The sequence below is a fragment of the Silurus meridionalis genome, chromosome 4, assembly GCF_014805685.1.
Source record: "Silurus meridionalis isolate SWU-2019-XX chromosome 4, ASM1480568v1, whole genome shotgun sequence".
NCBI lineage: Eukaryota > Metazoa > Chordata > Actinopteri > Siluriformes > Siluridae > Silurus > Silurus meridionalis.
The window spans coordinates 7,991,446-8,010,043 of NC_060887.1; the positions used below are offsets into that span (position 1 = coordinate 7,991,446).

General features: G+C 44.3%; 1 protein-coding gene across 1 annotated transcript in view; it reads right to left on the reverse strand.

Annotated features, from left to right (window-relative positions):
• The window catches only part of agap3 (ArfGAP with GTPase domain, ankyrin repeat and PH domain 3), a 107,737-nt gene extending 91,172 nt beyond the window's left edge, over positions 1–16,565 (reverse strand). Inside the window, exon 1 of the mRNA XM_046846568.1 lies at positions 15,756–16,565. Within this exon, the coding sequence (XP_046702524.1) occupies positions 15,756–16,125 (370 nt within the window). The 5' untranslated portion in view covers positions 16,126–16,565. The remainder of the gene's footprint in view (positions 1–15,755) is intronic.
• Between the last annotated feature and the right edge of the window lie 2,033 nt (positions 16,566–18,598).

The following is an 18,598-nucleotide window of genomic DNA, read 5'->3' on the forward strand; positions in this document are numbered from 1 at the left end:
TAGACGTGTGAGGAATGCGTGATGAATGTATGATCAGCGTATGAGGAACATGTGAAGAACATATGAGGAACGTGTGAGGAACGCGTGATGCCTCCAGGTAACGGAGCAGCACAAACCCGTCGTCTTGGGTTTTAACAACTCGTCACGTTCCTTCTTCTCTCTGTGTGTGTGTGTGTGTGTGTGTGTGTGTGTGTGTGTGTGTGTGTGTGTACACTTCCTGCCCACTACCACCCTCTTTCCTCCCTCTGCAGCAGGCTGCCTGTTGCCTTGGCAACCCATAGTGCTCTTGCATATCAGAATTCAGATTTTTTTTTCCCCATTTATTTCAGTTATTATTTCTATCTATCTATCTATCTATCTATCTATCTATCATCTATCTATCTATCTATCTATCTATCTATCTATCTATCTATCTATCTATCTATCATCTATCTATCTATCTATCTATCTATCTATCTATCATCTATCTATCTATCTATCTATCATCCATCCATAAATCAATCTATCTATCTATCTATCTATCTATCTATCTATCTATCTATCTATCTATCTATCTAGCTATCTATCTATAAACTGGAGAATCCTTCTGTAGAGGTCATGCGAAGGGCACAACCATTAGTTACACACGTGCTTAATCGGACACCTGTCTCATGTCCACGAGTCTCGTGTTTTTATCTCAGACCACGGTGACGCAGACAAAGAACGTGTGAGGAACATTTGAGGAACATTTGAGGAACGTGTGAGGAAAGTGCAAGGGAACATATGAAGAATATGATGCACGTGCGGTGGATATATGAGCGCATGAGTAACGTGTGAGGAACAAATGAGGAACGTGTGTATTTATATATATATAATATATATTTTATATATTTTATGCTATATATGGCGGTATTGTTCTGAGACACTGATGGTGTGATCTATCCAACCATCCATCCATCCATCCATCTATCCATCCATCCATCCATCCATCCAATTCTGGACTAATTTGGGTTAATTTCGGGTCCTTGTTGTTTCAGGGATTTGGCTGAAACCTGGCAACCGCAATTAACAAAAGTAACAATGCGCTAGTCAAGCGTGTTAGCGTCTTCACCCGACGTCATCTTTGCCTGCACCTTCGAAATCTAGTCACGAGTAACGCACATCACACACACACACACACACACACACACACACACACACACACACACACACACTTAGTCATGCCAAGAGAGTACAGCTGTGCATTACACAGGGAGGAAAAAATCCAGCAGCGCCAAAACGCACTTTTCCTCTCAGTGGACAAGACTTTTGCGCTGTGTGTGTGTGTGTGTGTGTGTGTGTGTGTGTGTGTGTGTGTGTTTTTTCCTTCAACTTTGTGGAAAATCCAAGCAGGAGGCACCACATTATTTCAAAGTCTTTGCTTCTTGTAGCTTTGGGATAAACATTGTGTGTGTGTGTGTGTGTGTGTGTGTGTGTGTGTGTGTGTGTGTGTGTGTGTGTGTGTGTGCGCGCCGAGACTGTTTTGCTCAAGCGTAAGCAGGAATGGGATCGATATCACGGTGTACTTCGAAGATATAAACATTTGTGCAGGAAAAAAACAAAAACAAACGCAAAAAGGCGGAAACTCTCGATTCTGATTGGTCGGATTTGGAAAATGAGGTCTACAGGAGTATCCCGCTCCTATTGGCTCGGAGCCTGGTCCGGTCATCTCATTCCAGGCTCACAGGCGTCCTCTACAGATGGCAGGCCGGGAAACAGAAGACAGGGATTTGGACGAGTGGAAGCAATCCGGTCGAACGCGGTCCAAAATCTGCGGAAGGAAGCGGAAGCCTGGGGAGACCGACGTCACGGGCCGGACCCGAGACCCGCTCCGAAAAAAAACGCCAGACCGGAGGGTGAGATGCGGAGAGAAAGAGAGAGAGTGAAACAGAAAGAAAGAGTGGTAGAGAGAGAAGGAGATTTTATATATGAGAAAAAAGAGAAAGATGTAGGGAGAAAGAAAGAGAGGAGAGAGAAAGAGATGTAAGGGGAGAGAAAAGAAGACAGAGAGAGTGTGTGAGAGAAAGAGAGAGAGAGAGAGAGAGAGAGAGAGGAGAAAGAAAGATGTAGGTGAAAGAAAGAGAGAGAGAGATGTAAGGAGAGAAAAGAAGACACTCAATGAGAGAGAGAGAAAAAGAAAGGTCTAGGTGAATAAAAAAGAGAGAGAGAGAGATGTAGGTGAAAGAAAACCACCCACCCCCCGCCCCGTCCCCAGAGACCCATTAGGTGTTCGGTTCCTCCAGAACGTGAGGACGGCTCGATAGTCGGCTTCGATCGCGCGTCAATAGCACGTGCGCTCAGTCGTTACCCTCCAAGTCCGAGAAGTTCACACCGAGAACAGGAGAGGAACCGCGAGGAGCCCTGAGGAACACCACTGCTCACACAGTCAGGGGCCGGAGGACGAACCCGAGTCCCGGCTGATATCAGATCAGCGATAAAATCCTCCCTTTGTAGGAGAAGGTGGGACGAGGAGACGAGGAGTCACATGACACACCGAGGATCAAAACACCTCAGGTTCTACTCAAGACTGAGATCAAAGGCTGAGGAGCACGAGCGTCTCTCACACACACACACACACACACTCTATCTGCTACCATTACAAAAGAGCCAAAGGGAAGAAAGACACTAAAGACACTCTTCACAATCTTTATCTGCAAGCACACACACACTTACACACTCACTCAATGGCACACACACTCAATGACACATGCTCACACACACAAACACGCACTCACAAACACAAACACACAAAATCATACCTACATGTGAACAGAATCGTACGTGAATCAAACGTGTGTGTGTTTGTGTGTGTGTGTGTGTTCGGGGGAAAAGAAAAACAGTGAGAGTAAGAGCAAGAGAGAGATTGAGGGAGAAAGAAAAACAAAGAGAGAGATGGATGAAGTGAAAAAAAGACGGGGAGAGAGAGAGAGAGAGAGAGAGAGGAAGAGAGAGAGAGAGAGAGAAAGAAAGAAAGAAAGAAAGAAAGAAAGAAAGAAAGAAAGAAGTAGAAAGAGGGAAAAGACAGGACAGAAAAGAGATATAGGGAGAGAGAGAGAAATAGAGAGTGAAAGATGTAGGAGGTGAGAGAGAGAGAGAGAGAGAGAGAGAGAGAGAGAGAGAGAGAGGGAACATCTGGACGTAAAGCTGAAGGTATCAGCAGTGAAATTAGATGTCCTCCGTCTGTTACATGCTGGAAAACACACCAAACACACACAATTTTACCAAAACAACACACACACACACACACACACACACACACACACACACACAGACACACAGACACACACACACCAGGTTTTTAGATTTGCTCTGGAACTTTCAGTAGTTCTTTCACACAGGAGCCTCTATTATGCTAATTTCTGAGGTGCTATCAATGCTAACAGAGAGAGAGAGAAGGAGAGAAAGAGAGAGAGAGAGAGAGAGAGAGAGAGAGAGAGAGAGAGAGAGAGAGAGAGAGAAACGACCAGATGGGTGTTTCTTGTGTTTGTTTTTTTTCCGAACCGAGGAACAATCGCAAAACACCGAGGTGCGAGCGCTATGTAAAAATCAGCACCTCCCACATTCCTACTCGGAACAAAGCAACACTGAAGTCCCGCCCACTTGTTTTCTATTGGCTCTAAGATTTTTTAATAAATCATCAAATTGGCCGTGCTGTGCGAGTGGGAGGGGTTTAATAATCCATCAATCACAGCGACACGAGCCAATCCTGAGCGTCCACGCAAAGTTGTGCGGAAGAGGGCAGGTAGCTTCAGGTGGATCTTCTCACCTCTGGATGCAGCAGGAGAAGCAGTGAGGTTGATCCATGATTATAGCTGTTGTATGGTTATAGTTACTTGTATTTGTGGTATGGTTACAGTTATTGTATAGTTAGTTATAGTTGTGGTAGAGTTAGTTATAGTTGTGGTAGAGTTAGTTATAGTTGTGGTATGGTTATAGTTATTGTATAGTTAGTTATAGTTGTGGTAGAGTTAGTTATAGTTGTGGTATAGTTATAGTTATTGTATAGTTAGTTATAGTTGTGGTAGAGTTAGTTATAGTTGTGGTAGAGTTAGTTATAGTTGTGGTATAGTTATAGTTATTGTATAGTTAGTTATAGTTGTGGTAGAGTTAGTTATAGTTGTGGTAGAGTTAGTTATAGTTGTGATATGGTTATAGTTATTGTATAATTAGTTATAGTTGTGGTAGAGTTAGTTATAGTTGTGGTAGATTTAGTTATAGTTGTGGTAGAGTTAGTTATAGTTGTGGTATGGTTATAGTTATTGTATAGTTAGTTATAGTTGTGGTAGAGTTAGTTATAGTTGTGGTAGAGTTAGTTATAGTTGTGGTATGGTTATAGTTATTGTATAGTTAGTTATAGTTGTGGTAGAGTTAGTTATAGTTGTGGTATGGTTATAGTTATTGTATAGTTAGTTATAGTTATTGTATAGTGAGTTATAGTTGTGGTAGAGTTAGTTATAGTTGTGGTATGGTTATAGTTATTGTATAGTTAGTTATAGTTGTGGAAATGTTAGGTATGTATAGTTATAGTTATTTTATGGCTATAGTTGTATTAGTTATAATTAGTTCTAGTTCTAGTAAAGTTCTACTTATGCTATAGTAAGTCATAATTGTAGTATAATTAGTTATAGTAGAGTTACAGTGGAGGGATGGTTAGTTACCGACCCGTACAAACAACTCCAATTCACTAAAAGGTCAAGCTAACTGGTTAGCGCTTAGCGTTAGCCTAGAGACGATGCTAGCGGACAAAACGCACGATTATCAATCCTTTCGGCGGTTTTGTATTCCACGTGTCCCTCGGAGCTACAGCTTACGAGTTTGGAGGGATTAGCCGTTGTCGTTGGCAGCTAGCTAGCCTACAAGCGATTTGAGCGCTTTAGAGTCTCATTCTGTGGTAAATAGAACACGTGAATTAACTCATTCGGAGCGCATACGAGCGCTAGCTGTATGACTAGCTAACGCTTAGCGGCAGATCTGAGGAATGCTAGTTCCCCATTGACGACGTTGTACCATTACAACTGTTGTACGCCGGCGATTTTGACCTTGGGCCGTGCGAGCGTCCGGCATTCCAGTCCGCGCGAATAAGGCGTTACCACGGAAACGGGTCGACGGCGTTACGCAACGGCACCGGGAGTATTTCAGGATTCACACCGCGTTACCTCATTCTTACAGTTACACAACACTTCACTTCCCTCCCACGCCGAGCCTCCATCTCTCAATGAAGCTCAGCACACACACTCTCTCTCTCTCACACACACACACACACACACACACACACACACACACACACACACACATTTACGGAAGCATGTAGTGTGTGTGTGTGTGTGTGTGTGTGTGTGTGTGTGTGAGAAGAGCTGCAGAGGGATTTTTGCCTGTTCCTCAGCTAAATTATGCTACACTTTAGATTTCAGGAGGCACCACAACACCAACCAGGATCTCATCCTGGAGAACTTCTCAGATATCAGTGACCCTCTCAGCTCCTCCTCGTCCTCCCTCAGGAGGAGATCTGGAAAACTACAGCAATGTACCACACCATCCCTCATCTCTCTCTCTCGATCTCTATCTCCCTCTCTTCCTCCACATGTCTCTCTCCATCTTCTCTCCCAATCTTTTCCTCTCAATCTTTTGTCTCCCTCTCTCTCAATCTCGCTCACCCCATCTTTTTCTTTTTCCATCTCTATCTCTTTCTCTACCCATCCCTCCCCCTCTTATCTCTCTCCGAATCTCTCTCGTTCTCCCTTTCTCCATCTCGCTCTAAATCTCTCCCTCTCTTTCCCTCTTACACTCTCACTCTTTCCACATCCCTCTCTCTATATCCATCTCTCCCTCCACATCTGTCAATCTTTCTCTCTCTCTCTCACCCACTCTCTCCACCCACACACAGTCGCTCCGCAGGCCGATTTCCACATCTCACCCGAAGAGCTCTCTCACGTTCCCGGCCTGTTTTCAGCGCGAGAGCAGAATCGATTATCATCGCTCGCTCTTACGTTCTTTCTTTTCTTTTTTTTTTTCTCTACGCCGACTCATCGAATTCCGTCCATCCTAACGAGATTAAGTCGTCACGTGTCCACGCACAGAAAACCACACATTATATTCGACTCCATTAGCGGAGGAGCTCCAGAGAGTCCGAGCCTCCGCGGGTTGTTCCGTTGCCGCGATGGAAAGACAAAAAAAAAAAAAAAGAAAGGAAGAAAATAGTCGGGTACTGGTGGGAATTGAGTCATTTTCAGTCCTGACATTATTAAAGCCTCCTCCGATCGCGCAACTATTTCTATCCTTCTTTAGAGCACGTTCTCCATCTCCTCCTTCCTTCACGCCGTCCATTCCACGTTTATCAGGACGTCTTCTCTATCCCGATTGGTCGCATTTCTACCGGGTTCACGTTAACGATCTCTTCTTAGTACCTGGTTTCCATAGCAACAAGCGACATGGATAACAGACCTGGACATTTTTTGTTTGGGGAAAAACCTCAATCGCTGTCCTAGCATAGGCTAATATGCTAACGCGCTAATACGCTAACGGCGTGCGTAGCGCAAAAACAGTAAACAAATCAAAAATTTGCGTCTAATTTTCGTGGGGTTCTGGAAACTGTGGGTCGCAGGTCAATCTCTCGTTCTCTCCGTACCGCTCTAACTCTCTCTCTCAATCTCCACCTCCTTTTCTTTTCCACCTTCAACTCTTCTCCCTCCACATGCTATCAGCATCACACTCTCAATCTTGCTCTCTTTCCATCACTCTCTCCATCTCCATCTCCTTCTTTTCTCCTGATCTCTCTCCATCCCTCTCTCAATCACCATCACGTTCTCAATCTCTCCATCCCTCCATCATTCTCTCCATCTTCAGCTCTCCCTCCACATGTCTCTCCATCTCTCTTTCTCCTCTCTCTCCCCATCTTCTTCTCTTATCATTATCCCTCTATCACCATCACATTCTCAATCTCTCCATTCGTCTATCATTCTCTCCATCTTCAGCTCTCCTCCACATGTCTCTCCATCTCTTTCTCCTCTCTCTCTCCATCTTATTCTCTTCTCATTATCCTCTCTCTATCACCATCACATTCTCAATCTCTCCACCACCCTCTCTCTATCTTCAACTCTACCTCCACGTCTCTCCATCCATCCTTATCTCCATAACCATCACAATCTCAATCTTGCTCTCTTTCCATCACTCTCTCCATCTCCATCTCCTCTCCTGATCTCTCTCCATCGCTCTCTCACTCACCATCACATTCTCAAGTTCTCCATCCCTCCACATGTCTCTCCATCTCTCTTTCTCCTCTCTCTCCATCTTCTTCTCATTATCCTCTCTCTATCACCATCACATTCTCAATCTCTCCACCCCTCTCTCTATCTTCAACTCTTCCTCCACATCTCTCCATCACCATCACACTCTCAAACTCTCTCCTTCCATCCTCTCTCCATCACAATCACCATCCATCCTTCTCTCCATCACCATCACACTCTCAATCTTGCTCTCTTTCCATCTGATCTCTCCCTATCTCCATATTTCTCTCCATTCACAGCACACCTTCAATCTCTCTTTCCATCCATATCTCTAGATCCATCTGCTTCTCTTCTCCTTAATCACTCTCTCACCATCCTCTTCTTTTCTCTTTATCTCTATCTCTCTCTCAATCACCATCACACTCTCAATCTCTCTTTCGTTCCATCCCTAACTCTTGACTGATGGTCTCACAGCCACGTTATCTCCAGGTGTTGTATGAGAACTCATCTCGTGGTCTGATCTCAAGCATATAATCTTGTAGATCCATTAAACAAACATGCAGCCTCAATCATCTCACAGCCTTGAGACATTATTTCATATCCCTTTGTATTCACTCACGGCCTCAACGTATTGAATCGCGTCCTCACCTGGATTATCTCACAGTCTCCGTATTGTCTCATCAACACTTCGACATCATTATCTTTTGGCCTCGACATACGAAGCGACAGATGCAGCTACCTTTCAAAAATAATAACCACCGGGGACAGGAAAACCACTTGAGATGAACCGAGAATTAAGCGACGCTAACAAACCACCGGCGTTCTTCAACACCACTATCATGGAGATAATGAAGGTGGGCAAGAAAAGCAGGACCCGTCGCCGTTTAAAAGCGTCTCGTCCGCGGCATCAGGATGACCTTCGTCTCCCGTCGTCGCCATAGTAACTGCCCTCTTAAACTCGAGAGGGGAAAAAAAGATCCTTGAGGAGGTCCACGTGAGACACTGAAGACAAGAGATTCGAGAATTCTTATGCAACGTCTTGTTTTTTTTTAAGCGTTGCCAGATTGGCTTAACGGACATCCCAACATTTTTCCTAAAACAAAAACATAAAGATAATCGATCAACTTTAAAGCTCAGTGGTTAAGGCATTTGACTTCGGAATTGGACCGCTTAATTGCCACTGCTGGGCCCTTGAGCAAGGCCCCTAACCCACACAAATATTTAAGCTGGCACATCAACATCTGGTGATAAAAAACAGTCAAGCAAGCCAGCATAGAAAACTCGAGCACACACACTTCTGTATAATGAAAATTTGTTCTCCGGTCATTTCTGCTCCTGTTCCAGAAGAACAAATAAAAGTACATCATGCGAGAGATGCCGGCGAATGAGAAACCCACGTGGCTCTCAAAAGTAGGACCACATGGTCCTCGGTGTGTGGAACAGACAAAGGAGAAGAAAAGGCGGGAAAGGAAGAGGAGGAGGTGGGGGCGGCTTTTTTTTGCCACGGGGTCACGCTGCTCTGCTATGCTTTCGGAAAACACAGGAAGCGGTGATGTAAACAGCAAGATCGCGTTTCAACTCGGGCTGCAGCTAGCGTTTATTTGAGCAATCGAATATTCTACCGTCCAGTCTGTCGATTAATCGGATGAGAACATTTTTAGTGCTGAAACTGCAAACTGTGAAAACTAAACCCATTTTTTTGCACTGATCTGTGATCAGATCGGGCAGATTAGCCATTCCTTGACCAGGATGCTAACCGGTTGCTACGTGCTAGTCTTTGGAATCGGGGTAGGGGATAGTTTATTCTTCCTGGGGAGGTGGTAGTGCTTGGGTCAAGTGGTCATAAGTTCAAATCTCAGCACCACCAAAACTCCCACTGCTGGGTCCTTGAGCAAGAACCCTCAACTGCTCAGTTGAACATTAGTCTCATTCATTCAACTGAGCAGTGGAGGGGATACGGGCCTCGTTTAGGGGCCCCGCAGTGAAAGCTTGATGAGGCCGGGGGTTTTGAACTCATGACCCCCTGATTTTGAGCTACTGCCTCCGTAGGAAAAATTATATACCCTGATTCCAAAGTAGCACGTAGCAAAGGCGGTTCGCATCACAGATTTAGAAATAAACAAACCAATATTAACCGAACCTGACTAGATGACTGGTAATCAACGAGGTGGTTTTTTTTTTTTAGTTTTTTTTTTTAAACAGGAGCTGAATCAGAAGGTCCTTCAGAAGAACACGAACGTCATTGCAGTCTCTACGTTCTGCCCGAGACGATCCCTACTTTTGCTATTTTGAAAACGTATTACAAGAGGCAAGGTTTTGCGACGGGATGTGAGGTAACGATTTGATCCAATCCAAAAGGAAAAAAAAAAGAAAGATGCCTCTATTTTGCTGTGGGCTGCAGGAAAGTATCTACTGAACGCTGGAACTTTAATATCCTTGAAAGTCCTTGGCCTGTTTCCATAACTGGAATCGAGTAGTTAAATTTCGCTTCCATAAATAGAGCGCGGCTAAACGCAGGTACAGTGTACCAATCAGTGTTTGACATTCTTTCAAGATCACGCTGGGTCCTGAGGGGTCCTCTGGGGAAACCAGCAAGCAACAGACACAGGCTCATTTTTTGACCACTTTGGCCAATCACAGACAATTCTGAAGGTCACAAGTAGAAACTCCAATCAAAATCAATCAGTCATCAGGTTTGCAAAGACCGCCACTTCGTATACACAGAGAAAAAAAGCAAAAATGTGAATGCATTCGTCTTCGTGCCAAGGAGATCCAGGGTTCCAGGCGTGTTTGGCTCTGAGCTCTCCAAAGTCCTCTTTCTCATGTCATTGGCCATCTGTTGCTCAGCAGCCCTGCCGATCCTGACGAAAAGCTCCGGCACACCGCTCCAGATGCCTATCCGGCACTTCTTCCCCGAGCTCCAGAAACTTTGCGTCATCTGCCGTTCTGCGCCAAATCTCCAGCATGCAGCTCCAGATGCCTCCACCCCACTGCTACAGCATGTTTCTGGGCACCTCAAGGAAAGCTCAATAACTTGTGCTTTTTTTGCAACATTGATATGAAAAATCACTAGCAAAATGGCAGCAACTCCTCCCCGATCGGATGCTTTGACGCATCGAGGTTCTTATTAGTGAAGTGCATTACAACACTCATCAGAATAGGAAAAGGAAATGGACATGACTGCTGGATCAGAACACAAAAGCCTTCATTACTGTAATATTTGCAGAACTACTAATTGCTGGACAAATACCACCTTCAAATTAGTGCTAATACCCTCTGATCCCGATGGCGAAGCAGAAAGGCCACTCGACGAGCGGCGTAACGGCCCCGTCAGGCAAATTTAAATTTCAAGAGAGCGCCTTTGTTTTGCCCTGACAATGCCCTACTTTCTCTTCATCGCCCCGGGAATCGCATCGGATCCTCGCCTCTGTGGCACCAAGCGACGGCAAGAACCGCCTCGCGTGTCCAACTACAATCTCGCAAACCTCCTCCCCTTTCCAGAAACTAGATTACGGTCGAGGGTCAGGTCCATGGAGTTTAACTTTGGACTCATTAGCATAATTGTAAATGGGGTTTTGGAGTCGTGATTGGCAGGAAGGCCAGGGATAGAAAAAACATGCAACAAAAGGCCTTTATAGAAGAGGCACGTGTGGTGGTCAGATCTTCAAAACCAGGGCTAATTCGAGGGGCAAGCAAGCACCATGGGGCAATTTCATAGTCTTGGGTAGAGAGGGTGGGCCGAGTTGCGCAGTAGGAACTTTGGAAACGATTCGTGGATTCCGCAATACTAGAAGCAAACGTTTCCTGTTTACCGCTACGTGTTCATCACGCTACACACGTATAAAAAAAGGTAACACAACTCCGAGGTTGAATATTTAACCATGGAACCTGGTTCCTGTTGCTTTCTATCGTGTTTCCCGGGTTTCCTCATCCTCCCAAAAAACATGGGAGTCGCCCACAGTCCCCAAAACTCGGACGTATTTGAAGCATCTGTAAAAAAATAAAACATGTAACGGAATGCTACGAATTGGGTGATCAATTCACATCGGCGAGTTCAATACGCTGCAGTGTAACAGTAGCTTTTTACCCAGAACCTGGTTCGAATTTTTCCCAGCTAAGTGGCGAACCGTTGCCAAACCCGGTTTTCTTAGAACAACATGTGCGTGTATGTTAGCATCTCCGCTAAGGGGAAGAAACACCATTGCAGTGTCTAACACATATTTGTTTAAGAAAATCCTCCTGATGGCTCGGATTGGGGGGTTTCAAACTGGCTCCGTGAGACAAAACCATTTAGTTTTGCTAATCCGAACTGTACACGTCATGTTCAGCTACGCTACGCTAAGCCCTTGTTCTCCCAAATTTCTGGGTCTCTGAGAGAATTATACGTGTCAGAAAATTTGGGGTGTAAATGAGGCGGATGCAAAAAGCCGTCGAAGAACGTCCGACCGAGCCATGCAACCGCATTCGAGTTGTTCCCTAATTCCCCTTTTCTTTTCCTTTCTTTTAAATTCCCCTTCTCGTCTTGCCTTCAGGCAAAACTACGAGCCGTTGGTTCCTAAGCAACAGGCAGCAGTGTGCTTTAATGCAGAAGCGCCGCAAAAGTCTGCAGTCCAGGCGCACAGGTGGGTGGGTGGTTTAGTGCAAGCACACACACTCATACACACACGGCCTGTAACAGCTCCACGAGCTTTGCTGCAGTGAACAGTGCTGCATAGGTTCTCGTGTCGAACTCGTTCTCGTCTCTGACGCAGTAAGTGGCGGCTCGGAGCCACAGGAGAACGCGGCAGGGGTTGGCATCTTTTTTCCGAACGCGTGTACAGAAATGATCAAAGGAACGGGGTGTGTGACCAAATCGGAGACGTCAGCGATCGTGCGAATATGGCGCTAGCGCTAAAGTTTAAACACTTCAGCGAAATGCATCGGAGACACCGGAGAGAAATTTCTGTAATGACATGTACAGCATGGTGTGTGTATTAAGTGCACATGTGGATGAATGATATTGTTGGGGTAAGAGGGGAGGGGTGTATATGGGGTGTATATGGGGTGTATATGGGGAAGGTGTATATTGAGTGTGTATGGATAAAGGTGTATTTAGGGGTGTGATGTATGTAGAGGTGCATATGAAAAAGGGTGTATATGGGGTGTAGTGTATATTGGAGGTTGTATATTGGGAAATGTGTATATAGAGGTGTATATTATGGTGTGGTGTGTATATAGAGGTGTATATTATGGTGTGGTGTGTATATAGAGGTGTATATAATGGTGTGGTGTGTATATAGAGGTGTATATATAATGGTGTGTGTATAGAGTGTATATTATAGTGGTGTGTATATAAAGGTGTATATTATAGTGGTGTGTATATTGGGGTGTACATGGTTAAAGGTGTATATTATAGTGTGTGTGTATATAGAGTGTATATAGAGGTGTATATTATAGTGTGGTGTGTATATAAGTGTATATTATGGTGTGGTGTGTATATAGAGGTGTATATTATGGGGTGGTGTGTGTATATAGAGGTGTTCATTATAGTGTGGTGAGTATATAGAGGTGTATATAATAGTGTGGTGTGTATATAGAGTGTATATTATGGTGTGTGTGTATATAGGTGTATATTATGTGTGGTGTGTATATAGAGGTATATAGAGGTGTATATTATGGTTTGGTGTGTATATAGAGTGTATATTATGGTGTGGTGTGTATATATAGAGTGTATATATAGAGTGTATAATATGGTGTGATGTGTATATAGAGTGTATATAGAGGTATATAATGGTGTGGTGTATATAGAGGTGTATATTATGGTGTGGTGTGTATATAAGGTGTATATTATGTGTGGTGTGTATATAGAGGTATATTATGGGTGGTGTGTATATAGAGTGTATATATTATAGTGGTGTGTGTATATAAAGGTGTATATAGAGGTATATAATGGTGGTGTGTATATAGAGGTGTATATTATGGGTGGTGTGTGTATATAGAGTGTATATTATAGTGGTGTGTATATAAATTATATATTATGGTGTGTGTATATAGAGGTGTATATATTATGGTGTGTGTATATAGAGGTGTATATTATGGGTGTGTATATAGGTGTATATTATAGTGGTGTGTATATATAGAGGTGTATATATTATAGTGTGTGTATATAGGTGTATATTATAGTGTGTGTATATAGAGGTGTATATTATGGGTGGTGTGTATATAGAGTGTATATATTATAATTATGGTGTGTGTATATAGAGTGTATATATTATGGTGTGGTGTGTGTATATAGAGGTGTATAATATGGTGGTGTGTATATAGAGTGTATATAGAGGTATAATATGGTGGTGTGTATATAGAGGTGTATAATATGGTGGTGTGTATATAGAGGTGTATATTATAGTGTGTGTGTATATAGAGGTGTATATATAGAGGTGTATATTATGGGTGGTGTGTGTATATAGAGTGTATATTATAGTGTGTGTGTATATAGAGGTGTATATTATAGTGTGGTGTGTATATAGAGGTGTATATATAGAGGTGTATATTATGGGTGGTGTGTATATAGAGGTATATTTGAGGAAGATGTATATTATGGGTGGTGTGTATATAGAGGTGTATTTGAGGAAGGGAATATTATGGGTGGTGTGTATATTGGGGTGTACATGGTTAAAGGTGTATATAGAGGTGTATTTGAAGGAAGGGGTATATTGTGGTATGGTGCATCTGTAGAGGTGTATCTGGGGTAAGAGGTATATTATGTGTGGTGTATATATAGAGGTGTATTTGAGGTGTATATGGTTAAAGGTGTATATAGAGGTGTATATAGATAAAGGTGGATGTAGGAGTGTATATGAGGGGGTATAAATGGGGGTGTGGGGTACATTGGAGAGTGTATACAGGGGATGTATGTGGGTGTAGGTATAGATGAGAGTGTGATGTATATGCAGGGTGTACAGTAGATTTGGGTGCAGTATTAAGTGAAGGTGTACAGTATATGGGGGGGGGGGGGGGTATATAAGTGGATTACTAAAAAAAAACTGTGCTCTAATTCCAGGCTGCTAGGAGAAACGTAAGAGTAAGAACTTCACTGTATGAAATTTCCTTAACATAAAAACGACAATAGATTCTTAAACTTGACTGTTTAGTGACACAAACGGGACGTTGCATGTAATGTACGTGTTGAGGAACGATAACGAAACAAATTAGTAGCTATAAACGTTTACAGATTACCATCAATACGACCAATCGGAACGTTGCGACCGGGAAAGTTGAAGAAATCCAACATCATATTTGTACAAAAAAAAAACAGATTCGTTTTAGGGGGACTTTCATTCCTTACATACGAAAAACATACAAAACACTTTTCGGTTGGGGTTCATAGCGGAACCTGAGCTCTTTATAAAGACCTCCAAAGAAAAAAAGAGGCTCCAGAATCATCACTGATAAACCAAAATCATACATCTCCCTAGCGCCACCTCCAGAAGCTAATTAATACCGTCTTTCCCGTGAGCGAGGTCTTTAACCTTCAACTGCTCAGTTATATGTGGGAAAAAAAAAACGCAAACCAACAAGAGATGATTGTGGTCCGGCGTTTTTTCAGTTCCCGACTGAACCTAGTCCCCGTTTCAACGCTTTGTCAGAAACGTGTATGTGTCGTGAATAAACAGTAGCTACTTCACCCGCTAGGCTGAACCTAGAACGTGGAAACCGAAACCAATTTACACAAAGGTTAGTTTCTACGGCTATCTATAGCTATGAAACAGTAACACAATTTTTTGCTTCTAATTTGTTGTCCCTGGCGATATCTTTAGACGACAGCATCAATGGGCGTGGCCTATCCAGCACTTAGTCGCGATAATAACAAATACGACCACTCGGGGCGGAGATACGTAAAAAGGACGATCGTTGAAAATCGCGTAAGTTCCATCGACGTGCTGGAAATCATGCTAGCTTTCGGTGGAAGATCAGCCGGACATGGCAACGATCTCAAATTTTTTCTATCGCATAAACAAGAAACGAGGGAAAGAATCGCGAGCGCAAAAGGTTCGGACACGAGGAATTTGTTTCGAACTGAAATATGCGAACTGAACTTCTACTAAAGAGAAAATGTATAAATAAATAAATAAATAAATAAATAAATAAATAATTGTGTGTGTGTGTGTGTGTGTGTGTACCACAATATTCTTGAAGCTGAAAAGGAACACCTCATTATAGCAAATTTTGCATTTTGGTTTAAATAAAAAATTATTTTACCAATATTGCATGACGATATTCCAATGATCGTGAAATCAATCGCGATACTTCGGTGTATCGACCAAACCTACACACCAACACGTGAATGTTATAAAAAAGGAAATTGATTGAATATGATGATGATTTTGGTGCCTGGATCATCATCATCATCATCATCATCGTCGTCGTCATTAGGAGGGCTTCAGGTTCCGTGGGTGGTGTTTTTGGACATGCACATTGACCAAACAAATAAATGGATCGATCAACAAATGTTAGTAAATAAACAATCGTGCTCACCTTCGATGGAGATGACGTGCTCGCGGATCTGGTTCTGCAGCGCGAGGTCGTCGATGCGCTCGATCAGGTCGTAGATGGCGTAGATGTTCGGGTGCACCGATTCGAAGCGGTGGATCTCGGCGCGGATCGCCGCCGAGTTGGACAGCACGAACTGCGAGCCCGAAGCGCTGGACTGCGCTGCGGGGCCCGACGCTGTCCCCGAGCCGAACTGACCCGGGCCGGAGCTGCCTGACGAGCCCGAGCCGAACTGGGACGCCATTGGCTGAGTCACGGGAACCGGCACCGGAGCCGGAACCGCGCCCGGAGCGGGGATGGAAGGCTGTGACGGCGGTGAGATGCCCGACACCGGGACACTCGACTGGTAATTCATCGCGGAGGACGAGAAGGAGGAGGAGGATAAAGAGGAGGAGGAGGAGGAGGAGGAAGAGCTTTACGCGTTCGGTAGGTGGGAGAACTTGGGCTGGAACGGAGCGCTATGCGGCGCGGGGATCCTGACGCATCAACAGCAGCATTCCGCGCTTCATACGTCCGAACCGGGATGCGCACGCATTGTTCCTCCGGGTTCCTCCGGGTTCCTTCTTGATCGCCCTCTCTCTCTCTCTCTTTCTGTCTATCTCTCTCTCTCTTTCTCTCTCTCTCTCTCTTCCCCCCGCCCCCCCACTTCTTCTATTCTAACGCGTATTGTCCTTCTCCACTAACACGGACGCGTGACCCACCACGACACGCCTTTTTGCGCACAAAGAGACCGTGTTACCAGGAACGCGCACGGGTCCACTGACTGCGGCGTTTGAGCGCTGGAGAAATCATAAAGCCTCATAAATCCCTTTCTCTCTCTCTCTCTCTCTCTCTCTCTCTCTCTTTCTCTCAATCCCTTTTTTTCTCTCTTTGGATCCGAGAAGCTCCGCCCAGCGTGCCCGCCTCCTCGCATAGTGACGTCACAAAGCGCGCAATCGCTAAGCGCGCATTTGGATGGATGGAGGGATTGAGGGAGGGATGGATGGAGGGAAAGAGGGAGGGCGCAACGCGATTGGACGGAGAGATTAAGCCCCATCGACTCTCTGATTCCCGGTCGTATTATTATTATGCAACCGTGCGAGGTGTGTATCTGAGAGTGCAAACACACACACACACACACACACACGACAAGGATTTCTGCCTGCTTGATTGCTTGATGGACCTGTCCAGCACTTTGGTAGAACTCAGTGCTGTCTTAGATCTCTCTCGCTCACACTCACACACACACACACACACACACACACACACACACACACACACAAACTCATCCAAAAAAAATTATAACTCCACCATTCCATAGCCTGGTCCTTCACATAAGTTCCTTAAAGGACCCCAAGGTGATCGTTTTGTCTCAAGCCCACTCTTTAGACCCCCCCTGAAACCTTACAGGAAGCCCCGGAGGACCGTGACATGTTCTTCAGTGACTGTGTGTGACACGTGTTTTACACGATTGCGATCTCGATCTCAATCGAACTTCCTCAAACGCCTCGGTGTGTGTGTGTGTGTGTTCCGTCGACGATGCGTGCAAAGGAAGGAAGCTCCGTTTACGACTTCCGTACACCGATCGAGGGATAACTCTGGGTGTGAAGTGGATGCTGGGAAAACATGCAGCGTATCATCACGCTAGCTCGCCGACGGGCTAGCTGAGTCGCTGTTCGATCGGTTTTTCCGGGACACAATTCTGGTTTTTTTTTTTGTCTGGATTTTTGTGGGAATTCGAACCAGAAAGCCGACTGTTTTTTTCACTAATCTCCGTTGTGTAATGTTAAACCCGCCACGCTAATCCTAGCGTCTCTATCAGAAATATTCTCAAAAGAAGAACATATTGATGAGGTGTTTTTGAAGCCTCGAAGATGTGCGATAGACGTGAAGACGCGTGTCTCCACGACGAATGCGATCGAAACCTTGTACCGACGATGATGAAAAACGCTGGACCACTTTCACACCTTTTCAGACCTTTCAGATGAGGTTCAGCTTCAGGCCGTTAGAACGACATGAGTACATAATGCGAGTATTGAACGTCGCCGTTTCGGGTCACGTGACCAGGAATCACCAAAAAGTGTGTGAAATGAAACGATTCTGCTAAAATGAATAATGCTAACATCGAATGCTACACACACACACACACACACACACACACACACACACACACACACACACATCCAAATTCTCTATTCAATTCACATAACACATTATATAAACGGTGAAACAGCGCCTCCGGTGGCAGTTCAGAGAAACACACCGTGGCTTTGTTTTGAAAGTATTTTGTTTCCATCTGCTGGTGAAGCTTCTGAAACGAGGTTTGTGAAGAACGTGGACTGCATGTAAAACAGTATGGACTGTCTGTCTGTCTGTCTGTCTATCTATCTATCTATCTATCTATCTATCTATCTATCTATATATCTATCTATCTATCTATCTTTTCATGATTTTCATGATACTGTTCATGGACCTTCATCACACCTGCATATTTCTTTAACCCCCATGGAAAGATTTTATTCCTCCAATCTTCTAGCAAGGCTTTCCACTGGCTCTGGAGATGATCGAAGAGCATTCCTGGGATCAGGAATACCGCGTCGGTTTTGGCGAGGAAGTCTCACCTACATTCAGCGTTCCAAATCCTCCTGGATGCAAGATCAAAGTTCTGACCTCCTCAACCTGGATCTCGAGATCTTCTGCTCCGACCTTCATGACAACCGTCGTTTTTTCTTATAGCTCAGGGTGTTTGAGAAGTGTGAAGAACCAGAGATGGAAAGTGAAGGGCATTTCTCAGGTTTTTTTTTTCAATGGGTTAAAGAATTTGTGTACAGTATTATGTGTGTGTGTAT